Genomic DNA, 21438 nt, shown 5'->3' with positions numbered 1-21438 from the left:
TGCAAATATCAATGAGAATTGATCCTCTTGTGATGCTTACTATGTATTTAGTATGTATATAGTACATAGAGAGCCAGGGTGGTGTAGTGGTTTGTGAGGTAGACTCAGACCTGGAAGATCCAGGTTCAAATCCCCCCTCAGCCATGAAGCACCCTGGGTGACCTTGGGCCAGTCACTTTCTCTCAGCCTCACCTACCTCACAGGGTTGTTGTGAGGAAAAAAGGGAGCTGCCATGTACACCACCCTGAGCTCTTTGAAGGAAGGGCAGTATAAAAATGTGATAAATAAAATAAATAAATAAAATATATCATCTACATCAAGAGACAGAGAATAAACAGCCCACAATCAGTGTTTAAAAAAAACCCTGAAAATTCATAAGCTTAAAAAAATTGTAAAGTTAAAAAAAAATACTTGGTTTCATAGCAGACAGGCAAATCAATGCTATCCCTTGCCAGCCCATAGCATGTAACATGTTACATAGCCCCAACAGCTAAAAAAAACAACACACTTTTTTACTTAGGCTGCCTGGCGTCCACTGGGTCTCTTCAGATTCACTAAATGCCAGAAGGTGTTTGATACGGTCCCTCACTAAAAGCTGTTGAGAAAACTCCACAGTCTGGGAATAAGAGGACAGGTCCTCTCATGGATTGGGAATTGGTTGAAGACCAGGAAACAGACAGTAGGTGTCAATGGGCATTTGACAAAAAAAGTGGAGACGTGGAAAGTGGAGCGCCTCAAGGATCTGTCCTAGGACTGGTACTTTTCAACATCTTCATAAATGACCTGGAAACAGGGATAAGCAGGGAGGTGGACAAGTTTGTGGATGACACTAAACTTTTCTGAATGGTGAAGACCAGAAAGGATTGTGAAGTGCTCCAGAAGGATCTCGCCAAACCGGGAGAATAGGCAGCAAAATAGCAGTTGTGTTTCAATATAAGTGTAAAGTAATGCACTGGAGATGGGAACCAAAGGACAGTGGTTTCACTATGCACAAGCAACCTCATGTCCCTCACAACTTGGTACATGTCCAGCTACAATGGGCAGCTGACGCAGGTCTGTTGGCTATGTGCAGTGTGCCCACCTATGAAAACCCTTTTGCACACGTGCTAGCAGGTGTAGGGGAGGGATTGTCACGTGGCTTCTTGCTTTTCCAAGATGGGACAAACCAGACAAAACACACGCCCAAAGTATTGCGTTCAGTGAGCAACTTACAGAGGGTAAATTAATACTCTGTGCAATGGCTGAAGTGGTCAAGATACAACTTACAGAGGTGGTCAATATAGAGAGGTTGGTCTCCCATAGTGTATATGCAGTGTCTGTCCATACTGTGAAAATTAGGTCAACTTAAGAAGGTGGTCAATACAGAGAGACGGTCAACTCTGGAGGTTCTATTGTAGTATAATTTGATATGACAAAATATATTTTGTTTTGTTGGTTCTGAAGTCTATTTACAGGATTCTTCAACCCAGCTTACTTTGAAAGATAAACCCACCCCATTATAGAAGAGATTGTATGGTAGGGTAGGAAAAAAGGTCAAAAGAACAATGAAACAAATGAACTGTACCTTGTGGTCAGATTAAACAAGTACAGGAAGTTCTCACTTAATGCTGTTTCCTTCAATGCCATTTTGTTTTAATGTTGATGAGGAAAAAAAAATCCACTCCACCCCCAGGAGTAACAAGTTATAAGTTTTTATTCCCCCCAAAAGTCTTACGCTACAGCACAGCCTATGTAAAACTGAGCTGCCTCCAACAGCCACATTCCTGACAAGACACCGCAGTGGTTTTGCTAGGGACACCAGGACTTGCTTTGACATAAAAGCAGGGAAAATAACACTACTATCAAAAGTATCCCATCATAAAAAGAAGGTACACTACCTAAAGTAAGGCAGCCATTAATTGGAATACACTCCTAAAGTTTTCCTACAATGCCCATGAAGCCCTAGAAGCCTACTATTCCCTCTGGACAGCCCTCTACTTTAACTCTTTAGCTGCATAGATTTTGGCATTCTTTCATAAAGTCTGTGATGAGGTTGAATACAAACATGTACATTATATCAATTCGCCTACTATAAAATTGGTTTTAAGTCACTTCATTTAAAGTTGCAGTTTCCAAGAACCTACTGATATTAAATGAGAACTTCTTGTACCTGTAATTGTGCATTACAAAAGATATTCTGGAGGAAAAATCCATTACGGGGTACAAGCCATGAGGTGTATGCGCAACCTCCTGATTTTAGAAATGGATTTTGTCAGAATGCCAGATGCAAGGGAGGGCACCAGGATGAGGTCTCTTGTTATCTGGGTGCTCCCTGGGGTATTTGGTGGGCCGCTGTGAGATACAGGAAGCTGGACTAGATGGGCCTATGGCCTGATCCAGTGGGGCTGTTCTTATGTTCTTATTGATACAGAAACTGACTTGTTCACTGTCAAGAGGTTCATGCACAAGCCATTAGAAGACTTGTCCATGAAAAACATGAAATTAGAATCAATACAAAAAGCAAATTTGGCACCAGGCTATACAACTGTCTCCAAGAAAAAAATCCTACAAATAATTTTAAAAGTTTAAATACAAACTGTTCAGCACAGTTTGAAAAACTGTTATTTAGATATTAGTACTACTAGACAATTTATTGACCTATTGTTAAGAGACCACCTGAATTTATGTTACTCCCATGCTGTGGAGGAGAGTTGAAGATTTATAACATAAGACTCCAAAAAAAACAAAACAAAAAAACCATTTTTTTGCCAAGGGTGCTTAGACAAATTTAGGATATTTTTAGGGTGTCAAATCCAAAAATGGCATAGGTTTTTCCCAATTAGCTCTAGTTTAGGTGTACAGTATAGCCACTTTATATGGCTTCTTCACAAGAAAGCTGCTTGAATCTATATAAAAATGAATGTCCTGACTGACTCATTAACACCCAGCCCAAAACTAGAAACATGAAATACAGAGAGTATGTTCCTTCCATGATGGAAAGGGCTACTAAGAAGGGATTTTTAGAAATTCAACCTCTAAGTGGGTAAAAGGGGGTAAAAAGTGTTTTCACGGATTCCTCAATATCTCTTAGGCCCAATGAGATATCGACTTGGTTTTTGCTTACAAAGGGTAACCACACAAATGATTAAATTCAGGATATCACCATAATCAACCCCTAAAGGGGCAAATCTAAATTTGGAGATGAATTATAGAGCCCTCCCTATTATTTGGGCCTGCTTTTTACCCCGTGCTACTGCCCGACACAGGCTTGAGGCCTACATGGCAAATAAGGCCCGTTTAAACAAACCCTTTTTAAGTTGCTATGGCAAGGGGTAGTAACAGTAAAATAACAGTAATTTTAGTGACTACTCTGAACAGTAAAATGAAGTATATTTCTGGCTCAATGTGAAGTTTTGCTACCTCAAGATTTTGACAAGCATTTCTCCTGAGAACTTGTGCCATCACCAACCTTTGTCCTGCTTATCCCTGCGTTCTGGTGAAAGAAGAGTTAGGAAGGGGCACTGACTCAAGAATTGGGTGGAAGAGTCTCACTTCCCTCACAGGAGGCATTGCTCTGCTTATCCCTGTGTTCCAGCGAGAGGAGAATTAGGGAAGGACACTGGTTCGAGAGTTGTATGGCTTGCCTTGATGACAAGGCTGCTGCCATTAATTACACTCTATTTATGTTGATCGAAGGGACAGGAGCACAGGTATGTCAACTCGGTGGTGCAAACTGATGATACGGTCCGCTACCGCATGGAATTCCTCAACACTCCTGGCTTCGCAGCCAACAAGCTTCTCCTCAGTGGGGGACACTCCAGTAATGTTGTTTCAGAACCTCAACATCCCAACTCTGTAATGGCACCAGGCTGTGAGTGAAGGCCCTCTGCAGGAACGTCATCAAGGCCAGTGCTCACAGGCTGTGCTGGGGGGGGGGAGGGCAGGGCAGCATTCATATCACTCATACCATCAGAGTACTCCTTCAAGTTCAAGAGGATGCAGTTCCCACTCAACATCTAGTTTGCTATGACCATCGACAAGTCCCATGAGCAGTTGCTGAAGGTGACCGGGATTGTGTCTTGAGTGAGAACTGCTTCTCACATGGGCAGTTTTAAGTGGTCTGCCCCAGACTGAGCTCACCCAGCAGGCTGGTGATCCAAGTATCCGAGGGGAGAACCACTTTGGTCCACAAAGAGGTCCTTAAGTAGAGAACCAAAGGCCATAAATATTTTTCGTGATTTTTTCCCCACTACAATCTTCTCTTTCCAAACAAACTAAGGCTTTCATGGCTGGATGAGTTCAAAACATAATTTGAAATGTTTCTCAAGTCTTTAAGCCACAGATATAAATTATGTTTTGAAATCTTCTTTGCTATTTCTTCATCAAATGTTATATTTTGATCCTGTGCAATATGCTGCACAAGCACAAAGCCAAGCCAGGATTCCATTCAGACCTCTGTGTGCAAAACCTTGCATTATCACTTCCATATGTACAACCCCCCCCAAGCATGCAAAATGATAAATTAAACAAGCCATATTTCCCCCAAATATGAAAGTTTAAAACTCAGAACAATGTCCAATTTAGATAAGTTCTCAGATGGAGATGGTAATGAAAACAAACTAGTACCAAGAATTGATCAAGACAGAAATTTGAACAGCAACTAAAAATGCGACAACAATGGTATCAATAGTTTTTTCTTGTGAGCTGCTTTGAATGCCCTTTTGGGTAGAAAGATAGTATAAAAGTACTAAAAGTAAATGGCAGCAGTTGCAGCAGAAGCTTATACATCTCCAGTACTTCAGTTCTGGTATGTAGCCCAACTCTGTGTACAATATAACTCATTGAAAAGACTAACAATGAAAGCAACCAGTCCTTTTGAATGAGGTGGGAATTGCCTGAATTCACTTAATGGGGTAAAGGATTGACTTTGAGCCTTACATGATTAAATGCACATCCAGTCTTGTTTGACACAAGTAAATGATTTGAGCTTTATTTGTGAGCTCAGGGTTTCATATAGAGATTGTAGTCAGGCAGGTAGATAGTATCTGAAATTTTTCCACCTTACCTACTACTGTACCTGCATTTTCTTAAAGCAGAGCTAACAACAGGGAGATGAAAGAGAAGGCAATTTAGATTGGGAAACAGAACAGGAGAAGGTTAAACCTCAAACATAGCGTGTTGGTGACTGTCAGAGACTGACGATTATGTATCTGATGTGTTCACTGGCCCATGTCATAAACTCAGTCCCTACAGATGTCATTACTCTTTTTGTTTTCAGAAATAATAATTAGTTTGTAGCAGAAAAACTACTAAAAATAGGAGAATAGAAGGAAACATTTGTCACAGCAAAGTCAATGAATACTGCCCCTAACTTTTAACTAGACTGGTTTCAAACTTCATTTCCCCACTTTTATTAGTACAGACTAAGGCAGAAAACCAAAGACTCCTGAATAAATTTAAGAATCAGTGGATAAGAGGACAAGTTCTCATAGTAACTAATCTATATGAAAGCAGAAAGGCAGTTCTCACAATGGAGAAAAGCAACATTCCCCCAAGGATCACTGCTTTGTAACTTGTTCACATATGACCTAGAGATGGAGGATAAATAGTTAAGGAGCTACATTTGTAGATGATGCCAAATTATTAGGAGGTAAAAACCCAAGCGAATTCAAACTGGATAAATGGGGAAAAGTCAGTGTAAAGAGAGGTACATTGGGGCAAAAACATTCCTAACTTCACATATACACTGCTTGGGTCTGTACTGGAATATTAACATGAAAAGTGACCTTGGTACCACAGGGATAGCTCATTGAAGATACTGACCCAGTTGCACAGAAGGCATTCCATAGTAGGAGTACACCAAGCCCCCTGCAAACGTACCAGGTTCCAGAAGACTGTAGGTAAGTTGAAACATATTTGGCCCCAAACACACAGCTCTTGCTGGCCCAGTGTCATCAGGCCAATGCAAAACCACCACCAAAGGAACTACTTTGCCTGTGCAAAAGCACGGATGCAGCCACTCAGGGAGCCATTCTAATTAGGAATGGGACTTAAAATGAGACTGCTAATATTATAATGCCATTATAAAGATCTGTGGTATAGCCACATTTGCAACGCTTGAGCAGCTGAAACTGGAAAGAATCAAACTTTTTTTAAAGTCTTGTAAAAGCCAGGTTGGTCCCAACAGCGAAGTAGGTCCCAGCGCTAAAAAGTTTGGGAATGACTGGTATACACCATCCTGAGCTCCTTAAGTGTATGTAAAAGTATATAAATGTGAATAATCGTGGGTCTTTATTAAAAAAAAATTTTAAATCCTAAGGAGGGCACACAAGAGATATTTACAGAAGTATGCATGGTGTAGAAGTTTCTCTTACCCCACTAACATTACAGCTTGAGATCATCCAATGAAGCCAGTCAGTAGTCAATTCAGGATGAAAATAGCTCTCTGCACATTGCACAATCTGTCTATGGAACTCACTGTTACAACGTGTAGCGATAACAATTAGCTAACATGTCTTTAGCTAACATTCTTTATGAACCCACCTGTTAGCTAATATCACTATGTGGGACCTCCAGATTCAGTAATCACTCAATACTATCTGCAGAGGAAGGCTACTACATTGAAATCATGTTTGTGGGTTTCACAGAAGCATCTGGGTTGCTACTGAATGAGACAAGATGCTGGACTACATCAAGGGTCTCCAAACTTTTCAGTATAAGGGCCTCTTTGTATACTTTACACATTTTCGTGGACCAAAAAAATCGGTTTTATGAATAAATGAAATTTTACTTGAATCTTTTTTTGGAATCAGCATGATACTATTCAGAACAAAAATGAAATGTGACAATTACAAAGAAATAATGATGTGCTTAAGCTGAGAAATGATATAGAGAGAGTAAAAATGTCAAACATTAGCAAATGTTCTGACAAAAAAAACAAGTTGCTGTGGGCAGGATAAAATCATGTGGCAGGCTGTATGTGGGCCCAGGCTGTAGTTTCGAGACCCCTGAAGTAGACAGATCTTCACCTGACTCAGTATGGATGTCCTTACATAAAAACTCTTCGGGGTAAACTATACATTAACATGTAATATACAAGACAGTTTCAATGCCTATATATAAATGTTGCACTGAATTTTAATTGTAAAAGTGGCAGGGCAGGAGTGCTTAATCCTTTCCCCACTCTGCTTTTGTAGATTTGGAATGGAGAAAGATATGCCCCAGATTCATATTGCATGTTTATATCTAAATTCAGGCTTCCTGAACTGTTTTTCTTCTTTAAAGAAAAACAAAAAAACCACATTAGGGCTCTCTTACATGAAGCAACCCTGACTGTTCATTGGAAGGACAGATGCTGAAGCTTAAATACTTTGGTCATCTCATGAGAAGGGAGGACTCTTTAGAAAAGACCCTGATGCTGGGAAGAATTGAAAGCAAAAGAAGGGGACAGCAGAATATAAGATGGTTAGATAGTGTCACGGAGGCAATGAACATGAATTTGGACACACTACGGAAGTTAGTGGTAGATGGCGGGCCTGGTGTGCAGTGGTCCATGAGGTCATGAAGAGTCGGATACGACTTACGACTGAACAACATCATCAACATGAAGCAGCAAGCAACATCTATGGTGCTCAGACTGAAGTAGTAATCTTCACTAGCATTTATGAAACTAACATATAAAATTAGCAAGGTATTACTTTTGGTTTCAATTTGAGATAGGTTTTTAAGGTTTCTGAAGTTTTACTTTTCCAGAGTCACTTGCCCTTCATATGCCTCAGAGCAGATTCACATTGTATTTCCATTTTGCTGCCTAGATATTTTGAAGAATTTTGATCTGAAAATGATAAAGGAATCTGTATGAACTACGCAAGTCAGGCTAAGGCAGCTAGACAAAAAAGTGTGTGCAGGTATCCCCCGGTATCCATGAACCCCACAGTCTCCCATCCCACTACCTTTGTTTATGTTCATAACAGCTGCACAAAAAGGCACTTAGTGGAGTGTGAACATTAACAGGAAACAGGAAGTTCACTCTCTGTTCTAGCCTGCTTGCTTGTCTGTTAAAGCAAGAGGCAGACAGGAATTGCAAGAGGCAGTATGCCTGTTTGGTTAATTTCAGAGCCCTTTTGTGCAACTGTTACAAACATAAACAAAGGTAATGAATGGGCAATGGGGGGGCATGGAGATAGGGTGCCCCCTTATCAGCAGTTTCCAGTATTCACGGGGGGGGGGGGAAGGAAGGTATTCCCCACAGATACCAGGGAACACATGCATACATTTTCTAACACAAAACATTTAATTTTAAAAAAACCTTAGCCTAGTCTTATTTATATGGAAGAAACAAACTTCCCAACAGACATTTAGTTTAAATATGTACAAACCATAAACCTCCCAGGGCTGGAAGTATGAGGAATAAAAAGTAGCAAACTTGGCAGAACATACATATAAATCCCAGTAATATTATAAATAACAGGTGGAGGAAAAAATTCCAATAGTTCTCTTAAGCACCATAGATCAAGTACAGGAATTTTTATATATGGGGGAGGAATTGATGGTAAGGCTACATTTGGAGCATTGTGTCTAGATCTCGTAGAATTAGAAAAGGTGCAGGAGCAACTAAAATGCAGAGTGGGCTGGAGAACATCCCTGATGAAGAAAGGGTATGTTTAGGGCTCTTCAGTCTAGAAATAAGGCACCTGGATGGGGGGACGCGATTGAGACATACACAATTGTGCATGGGATGGATAAAGGGAAGTTCTTTTTCTTCTCACACAATACCAGAACCAGGAAATATTTGTTTACCCAACATGTAATTCATCTGTTGTACTCCTTGTCACAGGATGTTGTGATGGCACCTAGCCTAGATGCTTTTAATGGAGAAAAAACCCATCACAGGTTATAAGTCATGATGGCTGTATGCATCCTCTGAGGTTTAGAGGCAGCCTCTCTCTGTATGCAAGGGAGTGGTAATAGTATACTGATATCTTGTTTTGTGAGTGCCGAGAGGCATCTGGTGGGCCTCTGTGAGATACAGGAAAGTGGACTAGATGGGCCCTAGGCCTGTTCCTGCAAGGTTCTTCTTACATAAAAAGGGAAACTAATATTAGTTGAGAGATTACAGCCAGACATGTTTGATTGTATCAATTTCTAAAACATAATGCATCGACTACTGCCTATATCAGTGGTTCCCAACCTTTAAGAGCCACTGAGATAAAAATTGGAATTGTCGTAGACCACATGTAACTCCACCCACCCCAGCACACAAAATATACAATTAAATTTGTAATAATTAGATAAGATTTATTAAAGATTAGATTTTTTCATTATTGAGAAGTTGTGTGGGTTGCTGTTTCTGTTGCCGGTTGTGGGCAGTCTGTTCTCTGCCCTCTATGGTAGACTGTCAGGAGTTATCTCCTGAGTGAGCGCTCCCTATGGACTACCAGAGAGGGCAGAGAATGGACCAGCCACAGCCACCACTTCAGTGCCAGCTGCAGGCAGTCCATTTATTGTCCTCTCTGGTGGTTCATGGGGGAGCGCTCACTCTGTGAGACACTGGAAGTGACTGAAGGCTATTTTTTTCCTGAGACCTTGCAGACAACTTCTCAGGGTCTCACAGATCATGTGTGGTCCACAGACCACAGCTGGGAATCAGTGGCCTATACTGAAAAGAAAAGAACATGGGAACTAACTACCTTCCTCAGCTTGTTTTCTTCAGTTTCAAATCATTTCCGATTGAAAATTTGCAGTTCAAAAGCAGAAATTTTTGGATCTCTTTCAATCAATTTAAGTAGGTTGAATCACCACTCAACCAGCCATATTGAGCCCTTCTATTATAATGTGTAATATGAAACTGCAAGTTGAACAGAGGTAGTGAGAACCCAGACCAAAGTAGAAACTTCAATAGAACAGTAAGGGTCAGATTCTGTGCTTCTTGCACCGGCTTGCCACCAGCACGCACTGTTGCAAACGTGCTATAAGGCACGTTTGCAAGCTGTACCTCAGGCCTGGTGCCAGAGTTAGCTCAGTGCGAGCCTGCACTGGGCCTGCTCCAGCACCAAGCCCGTGTTCCACTAACCACAGTCGCCTGAACTGCAAGGCGACAGAGAGGTGAAGTGGGGGTGGGGGGAGGGCAGGGGGAAATGACGGGGAGAGAGCGGTGTGGAACCAGCAGAGCTCAGCTTCATCAGATCTGGAGGCCTGTGTAAGGCTATGTGGCCTGACATGGGACTCCTTGATTCTGTGGTAGCTAAAGAGCTGCCACATAACTGAGTAGCTCCATTGTAGGGCTACTTCCCTTACCTGTAGAATGGGACTAAAGTTCCCTTCTCCTGAGGAGCCTGCAGGACCTGCCTGGCTCTTTCAGGATCCTGCAGTAGTCATTTTGGTGCCATGGGAGCCCCGCACACCAGGCAGCTTGGGATTGGGCTGACTGTCACCAGCGAGTAAGTCTTTAGCCTACCTGAGAATGAAAATGTGTTCAAAGTATCTCAAGTGCACCATTTCAGACTGCAGACGAGGGACTCAGTTTTTAATGCCCCTTCTTAAAACACACACACAACTCATGCAAGTAATAAAAAGCTAGCACATCAGAGAAAGGTTCTAACCTAGCAGTATCACTGTACAGAGGCTTGCATACCACACAGAACATTTTAAAAAAATGTGATCATCCACCCACAGCCTCAAGTGACAGAATAGTTGCTATCACCTTGTTCTTGTCAATGAGTAGGACAAACCTTAAACAACAAATACAGAAAACTCTCTCATGCTTAGAATTATCTTAAAGCCACTGGTCTGAGGGAGGGGGGCAGTGTTAATTCAGGACAATCCTGGATTATGAAGATACTCACTGCCCATCTTCAATAAAGAAAATTCACATTATCATTGAACATCAAGATATGGAAATCTTCAATCTGCATTAGTTGCCATCTTGATATCTGACGTACAACATCAGCAACAATTGCCACATGTCAGGACAAAACCCTGTGGGTTACGTAATCAACAATCTCTAAATCTCTTTCTAAGGTGATGATGGGTAACTTACTATGTCCAAACTTTTTTTTGGTTGTGGGGGTGGGAACACACAGACCCTGCAATGTTGTCAATGAATAATGAAAAATATTAGCAGTGATTTTGTCAAGTGTGCAATATGATCTATAGGAGATTACAAATAACCAGATAATTAGCCTAAAATTTACATATTAAATCGAATGCCTATCTGAAGAGTGATCTCAATTTTCTGGAATATCATCTTTGGTTTTTAATATATACACATTTTTAATTCATCTAAAGCAGGGGTGCCCAAACCCCGGCCCTGGGGCCACTTGTGGCCCTCGAGGACTCCCAATTCCGCCCACAGGGAGCCCCCAGTCTCCAATGAGTCTCTGGCCCTCCAGAGACTTGCTGGAGCCTGTGCTGGCCTGACAGCAGTGGCAGTGAAGGAAAGGCCAGCCTTGCTTTGTGCAAGGGCTTTTATAGGCCTTGAGCTATTGCAAGACCTTCATTCATTCATATAAATTCCATCTCTAATGTATTCATTATGTAAATTTATTCAAATTTGAAATGTAAATTAATTCTTTTTTCCCCATTGCCTGAGACAGTGTCAGAGAGATGATGTGGCCCTCCTGCTAAGCAGGGGTCTCCAAACTTTTTGGCCAGAGGGCTGCATTAAATACTTGGCACGGTGTTGAGGGCTGGAAAAAAATTTAAATATAAAATTTATATAAATAAATTAGAGATAGATGAGTGAATAAATGAATGAATGGGCTCATTCATTCAACCTCTCTGGCCCTTAGAATACTCTCCAGACACAACTAGAGCATAGTTCCTGTCATGTTCAGCCAAGTGGGCCAGAGGCTTTCAGGGAACAAGAGGCTTGCCGCGGGCCGCATCTGGCACCCGGGCCGAGGTTTGGAGACCCCTGATCTAAAGAATGAGGAATACATCAGGAAAAGCTTGCATTACTTTTAAAATTTTATAGCCAACTCAGAACACTACACCAGGATGCAATTCCAAGACTATGGCCACAAACACACCTTCATAGAAGCAATTTTGTTATGTTTTACTGAAAGTTAGTCAATAGGAGCATATAGCTAAACACAACTTTAGAAGACTTGTGTACAATTCCCACTTCACATCACAAGAAGCCACTGTAACTATATGTGAATTATGATGCACAACTGTGGTACAGTAAGATTTCACAAAAGGGATAATCCAAGGTATGCCCTTTTTAAAGCGTTTTATTTGCTTTAATGCATGGACATTGTGTTGCACATTAAATATCTGGCAACATGTCAGATCAGTACAGCCACCAGTTTAAAGGAAAAAGGAGGGCAGCTATTTTTTCAGCAGTAACTAATGGGCAAACTAGGCACATGGATTATATGAAACCATCACATCCTCCCCCCTGGAGGAAACAGGATCCAGGGTCAAATACATGAAAGGGCAAGGATCCTCATCCACTGCCCACCCTTTCTGTGCTCAAAATCCTTTTCATCTTGCTTTCACCATTACACATTCTCACAGGTTGTACCACTGCAATATGTAGTTAAGAATCATGAAGATTTATATCAGAACTAAACCTAACCTTAGGGAACAATTTCATTTATATGAAAGACAGCTAGAACACAACTTTCACTCTGAAAATAAAGTGCTAGTTTAAAGTAATCCAGATGTACTATTTTGCAAGGGAAGAGAGACTAAGTTCCCCCAATGTATCTGATCTACATCCCAGGTGGAAAAAAATGGTTTCACTCAATACTTTTAGGCCTCTATGGAACATTAGAAGGGAACTTACCATTCAGAATGTCAGTATCCAATTTATGCAATGGACTTCTTGTGTTGTAATTCATCTACTAGCTAAATGAGAGTTGCCAGTCATGAAATTTTTCTTAAAGCAGTGTTTTTCAAACTGTGGGTTGAGACCCTCTATGTGGGTCGTGAGCCAATTTCAGGTGGGTCCCCATTCATTTCAATATTTTATTTTTAATATATTAGATTTGATGCTACCATGGTTTGTGACTGCATCTGGGAAAATGTTACAGCTCTGTACTTTTAACAGGCCATTATGTGCAGGTGTCTGCTGCTTAACAACGGTTTGCTTAACAACAGGCCGAATATATGATGGTAGTCAAAGCAGAATAAAGATGCTCTTCCTGAGGCAATCACATCTCCCACAGCCTGCGCAGAGTGTCTGTTCACACAACAAAGAGGCTCTTAATGCAAAGAAGAGGAAATCTATCTCCAGTAGCCAGCCTGTGCAGTCAGCTAGTATCTGGCAGGAAGTGTCTGTTTACACAGTAAGGCAATAGATTGGACTGAATGTTCACTTAATGACCTAATTGCATAACGGGGATTGGAGAACGGATCCCATCATTAAGTGGCGCATATATGGTTTTACTAATGATAGTAAATGGGACTTACTCCTGGGTAAGCGTGGGTAGAATTGCAGCCTAGGATTGTTAAAAATTTTCCTGCTTGATGTCACTTCCGGTCATGACATCACTCTGGTGGGTCCTGACAGATTCTTATTCTAAAAAGTGGGTCCTGGCGCTAAATGTTTGAGGACCACTGTCTTCAAGTATTAAAAATTAAATATTCAGCTAAATTACAATGGCTAAAATTGTAAATTCCAGCTGATTTTGACAAGATTTGTTGGCCAGTCTTACATCTACATAAATATTCTGTATTCCTCTTCTACCAGGATAAGTAAGTTGAAGTTTCCCTGAAAGAATCAATAAGTATAGTTTGCATATTGAATTCTAGGCTCCTGAGCAGAACAGTCTCATATGGAAACATATACTATGTACCTATTAATTCAGACATTTTATTAAACTATAGTATTGTTAGGTTGCATAACCCATTCATGTTATAGTTTTAAGACTAGTACCAGTATTTTAAAAGATAGTGGCAAGTAACTGTAAACCTTAAGTCACATGCTTGTTCTTCATCCAACCACAATCAACTGTTAAAATAACAAAACATTTTAAGAGTTTCAGTCAGAACTGTTGGTGGAAGTGATAAAGAGATAAACACTCAACAAATCTGAAAAGCAGTGCAATGTAACTTGCAAAACAATAATCTGTTCTGTCTCCCAGAACACAAATATGTTCCGTTAGATTCACACAGGCTTGTTGACACCTCCATCACAGCCCCAAACATCCTCAAAAAGGCACTTCTGAAGGGCAGGAGACCAACTGGTGGAGCAGCCAACACGGTGTAAACATCTGCAGGTGGAAGGGGCAGAAGCAGCAGACCCTCATGTGTAAGGGACACTTTGGGTTTACAAGTGCACTGCACAGGACTCCAGTCTACTATTTTGTCAACAAAGGCTAATCTGCTCATATACATTAAGATCCATTCTGTTATTACATAGATGCAACACTATTCAATGGATATTCTCAATAGAGAACTTACCTGCAACACTAGTAATGGTGACTGGAACGCCTTGCACTTGAACACCTGCAGCGCCCAAGTTGGCTACGCTTACTGTTTGAAGATTAGGCACTGATGCTATCTGGGCAGCATTAAGTGTTATTGGTGTACCAGCAACAGCTACTGGTGCAATCTGAGCTATAGTACCACCACTCGAAGACACTGGGGTAATGGTTAGTTGCTGGGGTATTCCAGCATTTTGAACTTGAAGATTTGAAAGACTTTGAAGATTCTGGACCTGCACCGTCTGCCAGCTGATCTGCCCTGATGGGGTTAAAGTTGGTGCTCTTATGAGTACTTGAGTTGGACTCACTGCTTGTAGCTGAACATTTTGCAGAGGCTGCTGCTGAATGGTCTGAATAGTCTGTCCTGACGGAAGCTGAAAAGATTGTGGAGAAATAGCCTGAATGATCTGCTGCTGTGGCTGTTGGATCTGTATCTGCTGTAGAATAGGTTGACCTACTATTTGCACCTGCTGCAGCGAGTTTGACTGATCCTGCACATTTTGCAGTCCATTAGACTGAAGCTGACTGGAGTTCTGGGCCTCTGTTTCTGATGTGGTTGTTTGAGGTTCTTCGTTGTTAGGCTCAGAACTATTTGCTGTGCTTGTATACTGGCCTGTTTCTGCAGTGCTTACTAAAGTTTCACTGCTTGTTAATGACGTGGAGGCAGTAGTTGTGGAAGTGGAAGAAGGAGAATCTGGCATAGTACTAACAGAAGCTGTTGTGGCGGGCGTTGACAGTAGCTGACTTCCATTAGAAACACCAGTATCAGTGGACTGGGTAACCTGTCCAGAACCACCACCAGCTGCAACATTTATTACAGGTAACGCTAGAGTCACTCCCCCAATGTTTATAGGCAATGATGTTACAACTTGTGCCTGAGTACCTGCAATAGGCAGCTGCAATGGAATGGAAACACCAGGTCTAATCTGGACTGGAACTGTTTGATTTGCTAAGTTCTGTGCAATAATATTTCCAGAAGCTGTCCTGTTTGTAGTTGTAATAATAGCCTGATTATTCCCTGCAGGGATGAGCTGAATTTGACCCTGTAAATCTTGCAAAGCAGTGGTGTTAGCAGGATTTATCTGAATTTGTTGACCTTCCGTTGTCTGAATCTGTGGAATCACCTGGTATTGAACACTACCACCTGGGTTCTGTACTTGTATGACTTGAAACTGTCCCGGAGTTGCTCCAGAAGAATTGCCTGGTTTTGTTTTTGAAGGAGATGCATTTCCATTGCTGCTGGAGGGACTTGCTGCACTTGAAGCAACAGAAGATGATTGTTGGACATTATTCTCTTTTGAAGCAGGAGCAGCAGCAACAAGCTGCCAAGCATTTCCAGCAAGCTGAGTTGTTACTAATTCTAGCTGCTGTGGCTGATTTTGAAGCTGCACTAAACCTTGACTAGGATCTATAATAATCTGTTGTCCAGTTGCTTGATTCTCACCAGGAGTCCCTATTTTACTGCAAGTTGCTGCCAGCAGAGCCAGAGGGGAAGGCTGAGAATCCTAACAAGAATACATACAGACATGATACAGACAGCATATTAGGAGATAAAATGATATCTGAACAAAAAGCTGTAACAGGAATATCAAGATCTGCTTGAAAACAAGACAGCTAGACACATAGCCATGTACAAACCTATCATTCTAGTCTTGTTATAAAAACCAACAAAAAAACTAAGAAGCAATTCATTCCAAGTAAATGGAAACCCAATCAAGAGTGTCTTCCTCCGCTAAACTTTTCATAGGCCTTTGCAGTAAAGTGTTGATAATAAAACACACCCTTAAAAAAAGTGGGCCCCAGCAAGAGGAATTTGTGTCCATAAATTAGCCACAACAACTGTTCATGAGATGACCAGAATGCAGAGACTAGTTCTGATTTTTTTACATTAGCAGCTTCCCTGCTTTCCTATACGTTTTACCTGAGAGGCTCCAGTTTTACTTTTCTTGTTGTTGCTACTGCTTTCCGCCTCGGGAGACTTCTCTCCCTCCGAGGGCATCGCTTCCTCCTTCTTTTGATCTGCGGAAAGCCATTAAACATGGTTACCTCGATTTGCACGCAGGCAGTGGAAGAAATCAGGGCAGTTTTGCCAGGTGCCTGCCCTTCATTCTGCTTGCCGAGGATGGAGCTTTCCAGTTCATACTACAGGGAAGGGGGGAAGAGTCCTGAGAAACGTGGTTTGAAAGCCAGCCCAGGGGGGGTGGCTGGTGAACACCCAGAAGGGGGAGGCTTGACAGGCTTCTGCTCTGAGAGGCTGAAGGCGAGGGGGGGAACCACCCACAGCCCTCTCCTCCTCCTGCCCCGAAGCATCCACGGCTACTGAGTGGCCCAGGATGCTTTAGGGGCAGGAGGAGGGAGGGGAAAAGGGGAGGCAGCGGCGACGGAGGAGGGATGGCTGGGCTCAGGAGGAGGGGGAGGAGAGGAGGAGGGACGGAGGGAGGGTGGACCGGCGAGGCAGGGAAGAAAGGGGACCCGGCGGGCTGGGGGAGGCGGGCTGGGGCGGCGCACAGGGAGGGGGCCGGCGAGGGAGGGGGCAGGGCCGGGCGGGCAGGACGGGGAGGGGGTACGTACCGCTCATCCCGCATGAACGCCCGCTGAGGCGCGGCTCGAGGAGGAGGGGAGGGACGGAGGGCGGGGTGCTGGGGTAGCGGCGGGGAGAAGGCCGGTCGCTGCCGGAGCTGGGAGGAGCAGGTCGGCCTATTTTTCCACGAATGGCCGCCGCTGGGCTGTGGCGTAGCTGCCCGTCTCTCCGCCCGCCGCCGCCGCCCGCCTCAGCCCCCGCCGCCTGATTGACAGCTCGGGAGCCTGACGAGAGAGGGGGGAGAGGAGGGGCGGGGCCTCGCGAGGCCCTGACTGACAGACACCCACTGAGGAGTGTACGAGCCGCAGCCCGGGAAACGGAGGGGGCGGCGCGAGACCCGCACGAGCCTTCACAACAAGCAGGCCTTGACAGCGGCGGGGGGGCGGAGAAGGAGGAGGTGGGCGTGGCCAAGGCGGCGCGAGCTCGCACAGAAGAGCTGGGGGGCGAAGGAGCGGGGCGACCACCGTTGCGGCTCTCTTTTGCCCGCGCTCCCTGACAGGCATAGGCTGGCTCAGGGAGGGGGCGCAGCGACGCGACGCCGCAGGTGGGCTTTTCTGCGACCCCGCCCCTCCTCCAGGAGCGGTCGAGCCTAGTGATTGACAAGCGCGAGGGACGAATGACAGGGCCAGGCGAGACAGGCGCGAAGCGAGTCGCGCACGCCTGTAACTGACAGCGCGGAAAGCGCGCGCTGCCACAGGCGCTGTCCACGGGGAGGGGGTTTAGACAGGCGCTTCACCACTTTTGAATTTAAATCCTCGCGTTCTGATTGGTCGAATCCGCTAACCGAACTGTCACTTGGCAGGACCTAGAAGAGAGCTGGTTGCCCACCTCAGCTACCCACCCTCAGAACTCAGTGGGATTTTTTCTAAAGCGGCTTCTGATTGGCTCGAATGAAGCGTAGGGCATGCTGGGAGTTGTAGTGTTTGGCTGTATCAGGCTTGAGCTAAGCAACACCAGTGGGCTTTAATGAAGCGTGGGGCATGCTGGGAGTTGTAGTGCTTGACTATCAGGCTTGTGCTAAGCAACACCAGTTGTGGTCGTGCACACATACACACTAGAGACATGTGGTGGTTGGGGAGGTAGGTGAAGCAGAACCACCCCACCAGGAGAGAAGGGTTTTTTACACGCCCACGTGCACATACGCATTACTGCTGCAAGCACATTAATTGCTCCTCCACTCTTGTTGCATTTTAGTTGGGAAAAAATGGGAGATCTAATTATACATCCTGTGTAATGTACAGCATAGCCTCGTGGAAGAAAAGAAGCTTTGCAGGCCTCTGGTTGAAGATGCCATTGCTGGTAAAGACTCTTGCCTAGCACACTCAATATTTATTGCTAATCAAAGGGTACCAGGTGATATCATCTGGCTCACTGCAAGGTGATATCATCTGGCTCACTCCTTACACCCTGGTTTTCCTCCCATTTTGTCCAAACTATTCCTACCATAATTATAGTCTTCCTGATGTGCCATTAGTTTATTGTTGGTACCAGTGCTTTTTTTGTAAAATAAAAGGTGCAGGAACTCACAACTTGTTAATCTTTTTTATTTATTTATTTATTTATTTATTTATTTATTTATTTTTAAACCATTTTTTATTGGAGAAATAAAATATTTTTTATGTGATTTCCCCCTAAAGATGAACTTACTTCTGAGTAGACATGCATAGGATTGGGCTGCCAATCTCCACATCCCCTTCCCCCTAGCTACTTTTTCTACACAAGGGGAAAAATACTGTACAGGTGCACTTGTAGCGTGTAGTATGTAGTGTGGCACTACTTCGAGGAGAGGAAGCAGTGAATGGATTCCAGAAAATGGCTTACATGAGTTCCATGTAGTAAAATTACTCTAAGCAACTGTGGGAATAAGAACAAAAAAAGGAATTCTTACACAAGAGGGGTCCTTAGGTGCACATAGAAACAGCTACGTTTGCAAACAAGCAATTAAATATGGTTTAATTCAGGTATCAGAATACTCTGTGTCTTTGGGAAGGTGCTTGGCATGCAATTGTATGTTCTCTGCTGCCCTGAGCAGCTGCTGTGCATTGCTGGAGAGGCGCTGCAAACGCTGGCTGGCGGAGGGCATGCTTGTGGGGGAAGGATGAGGAGGATCTCTGGCAAGGCTGGACAGCACGTTGTACACACATAGAATCCGTTTTCACCTGCCCTTAGCAGGTGAAAACAGGTGCAGATATATATCTCTGCCAGGATTAAGAGCCCAATCCTAGGTATGTCTACTCTGAAGTAAGTCTCGTTCTAGTCAATGGAGCTTATTCCCAGGAAAGTGCCTAGGATTGCAGCCTAAGAGCCCAATCCTATGCATGTCTACTCAGAAGTCCACTTTAGTGAATGGGGCTTACTGTGGATAGGATGGCAACCTTAGAGTCCAATCCTGTGCCTGTCTACTCAGAAGTAAGTTCCATTATAGTGAATGGGGCTTACTGTGGATAGGACAGCAGCCTCAGGGCCCAATCCTGTGCCTGTCTACTCAGAAGTCAGTCCCAGTAGAGGCAGTGGGGCTCACTCCCAGGAAGGTGTGGAGAGGACTGCAGCCTCAGAGCCCCTCCTCTGCCTGTCTACTCAGGCTGCAAGGCTATGACACTTTCCCGGGAGTAAGCCCCATTGAACACAATGGAACTTACTTCTGAGTAGACATGCATAGGCTTGGGCTCTCAGGCTGCAAGGCTATGCACCCTTTCCCAGGAGCAAGCCCCATTGAGCACAATGAGACTTACTTCTGAGTAGACACGCCTAGGCTTGTGCTGCAGATTGGCACGGGGGCTGCACCAGCCAGCTTCCTTCCCCTCCTCCTCCGCCAAGCCAGTACCTGGGCGTTCCGTGGTTGCCACAGCCCTTCTCCCTGGCTGTCCGTCGTCCTCCTCCTCCTCGGCGTCAGTGCGTGTCCCCTGTGCCTTCCACCCTCCTCCGCCCGCCCTTGGAAGCTGCGCAGGGAAGCAGAGCGCAGGGGGAGGGGAGGCGGGCTGGGCTCAGGCAAGAGCTTGTGGGGCAGGAGGGGGTCGTTGTGTGGTCAGGCAGGGGCCAGGTGCCCGCCCACCCTGCACCCCCCAGCACCCACCCAGCAAATGCCTCCGTTTTGCTCCCCCCCGGAATGCCTCCGAAGGAGAGGGGCCCCTCAAAAAGGTGCTGGAACTCCGTCCCCCCGCGTTCCATTAGAAAAAAAGCCCTGGTTGGTACACATTTTTATGATAAAACCCTGAGCAACAATAAATATTTTAACAGAAACATAGACTGCAAATTATATTTGGCAGCCAATCACAGCACACCTACTTCAGTACTAAAACCTCTGCCAGAGAGACTAGAGTTCAGATGCTAGCATGAGGCTATACCTCTCGTCTCTCAAAGGGAAACTTTGTTGATGGGAACTATGGTGAAAGGGCATGTAACACACAAAGGGAGCACTCTGCACAAACAACCTCTTGCTCCTCACAACAATGCCAAAATATCTGGTTAACACTTGTCTTCTCAGAGTTCTTATTGCAGGAACTCTGCCCCAGGAAGACTCCATGCATAGACACTCTACTAGAATGTCTATATCACCACCCCAACAGGGGAATCAAACACAGTGGACCTCATAGGAAAGCAAGGGAGAGGGAAAAGAATTACATGCCACAATATATTGATGCAGCATCAAAGATATTCCTGTTTACATGGGGATTGGATGCAGGGATTCTTAGCAGGTCTTTGTATTTGCCCCTGACATTACTGTAGCTCCTGTAGGGAGTGGGGAGCTGAGGCAGATGTGCCTGTTGCTGTATTGCTCATTCCTAGTGGCTGGCAAGGAGATGCTCCCCCCCTGCATTGTATGCTTACTGGTCCTTTGTCTGGCCCCCACTCCCTGTTCAGTTCACCTGGTGGCACTTCTCTGGTTACTAGCTTTGACGCTGCCTGGATGTGGGGATTGGCTCCTTGGATATCACACCAATGATGCATGGACGTAACATCAATGGTGCATAGATGGCACACTGATTAAGTGCCTGTGTCAAGATTTCCATTGAAGCTGGGGGAGTTACTGGGAGGGCTGTGCAGCATCCAAATAGTACTGGGCCATTAACTATTGGCCATTAAGTGTACATGGGTGTAAAGGGGGAGCTTATCCCAAAATAGTAATGTGTTCTCACGGGAGTTTTTTTACATGATTTCAAAGTTGCAGAGTGATGCTGTATCAGGTTGTCTGAATGAAAGGCTGCAATGCTAAACACACTTATTTAGAGATGAGCATGAGTGAACACAATGGAACTTATTTCTGAGTGCTATGCATAGAATTGCACTATAAATATCTCATGGTTTTAACACACGAACAGTGCATATTCCACACATGTCTACTTAGAATTAAGTGTATTCAATTCAATGGGACTCACTCCAATGTAAATGTATATTGTAGTTGCAATCCTGTACACACTTACATGGAATCATGCACCTGTGAACACA

The 21438-nt window shown here is 44.0% G+C and overlaps 1 protein-coding gene across 1 annotated transcript in view; it reads right to left on the bottom strand.

The window, feature by feature from the left end:
• Window positions 1–17128, bottom strand: part of SP4 (Sp4 transcription factor) — a 42603-nt gene extending 25475 nt beyond the window's left edge. Inside the window, exons 1-3 of the mRNA XM_066627965.1 lie at window positions 16983–17128; window positions 16333–16430; window positions 14389–15916 (exon numbers count right to left, since the gene is read on the bottom strand). Of these exons, the coding sequence (XP_066484062.1) occupies window positions 14389–15916; window positions 16333–16430; window positions 16983–16989 (1633 nt within the window). The 5' untranslated portion in view covers window positions 16990–17128. The remainder of the gene's footprint in view (window positions 1–14388; window positions 15917–16332; window positions 16431–16982) is intronic.
• Between the last annotated feature and the right edge of the window lie 4310 nt (window positions 17129–21438).

Source organism: Tiliqua scincoides, chromosome 5, assembly GCF_035046505.1.
Source record: "Tiliqua scincoides isolate rTilSci1 chromosome 5, rTilSci1.hap2, whole genome shotgun sequence".
In the NCBI taxonomy this organism is placed as follows: domain Eukaryota; kingdom Metazoa; phylum Chordata; class Lepidosauria; order Squamata; family Scincidae; genus Tiliqua; species Tiliqua scincoides.
The sequence above is the reverse complement of the archived record's forward strand: the minus strand, read 5'-3'. Positions and strand labels throughout refer to the sequence as shown.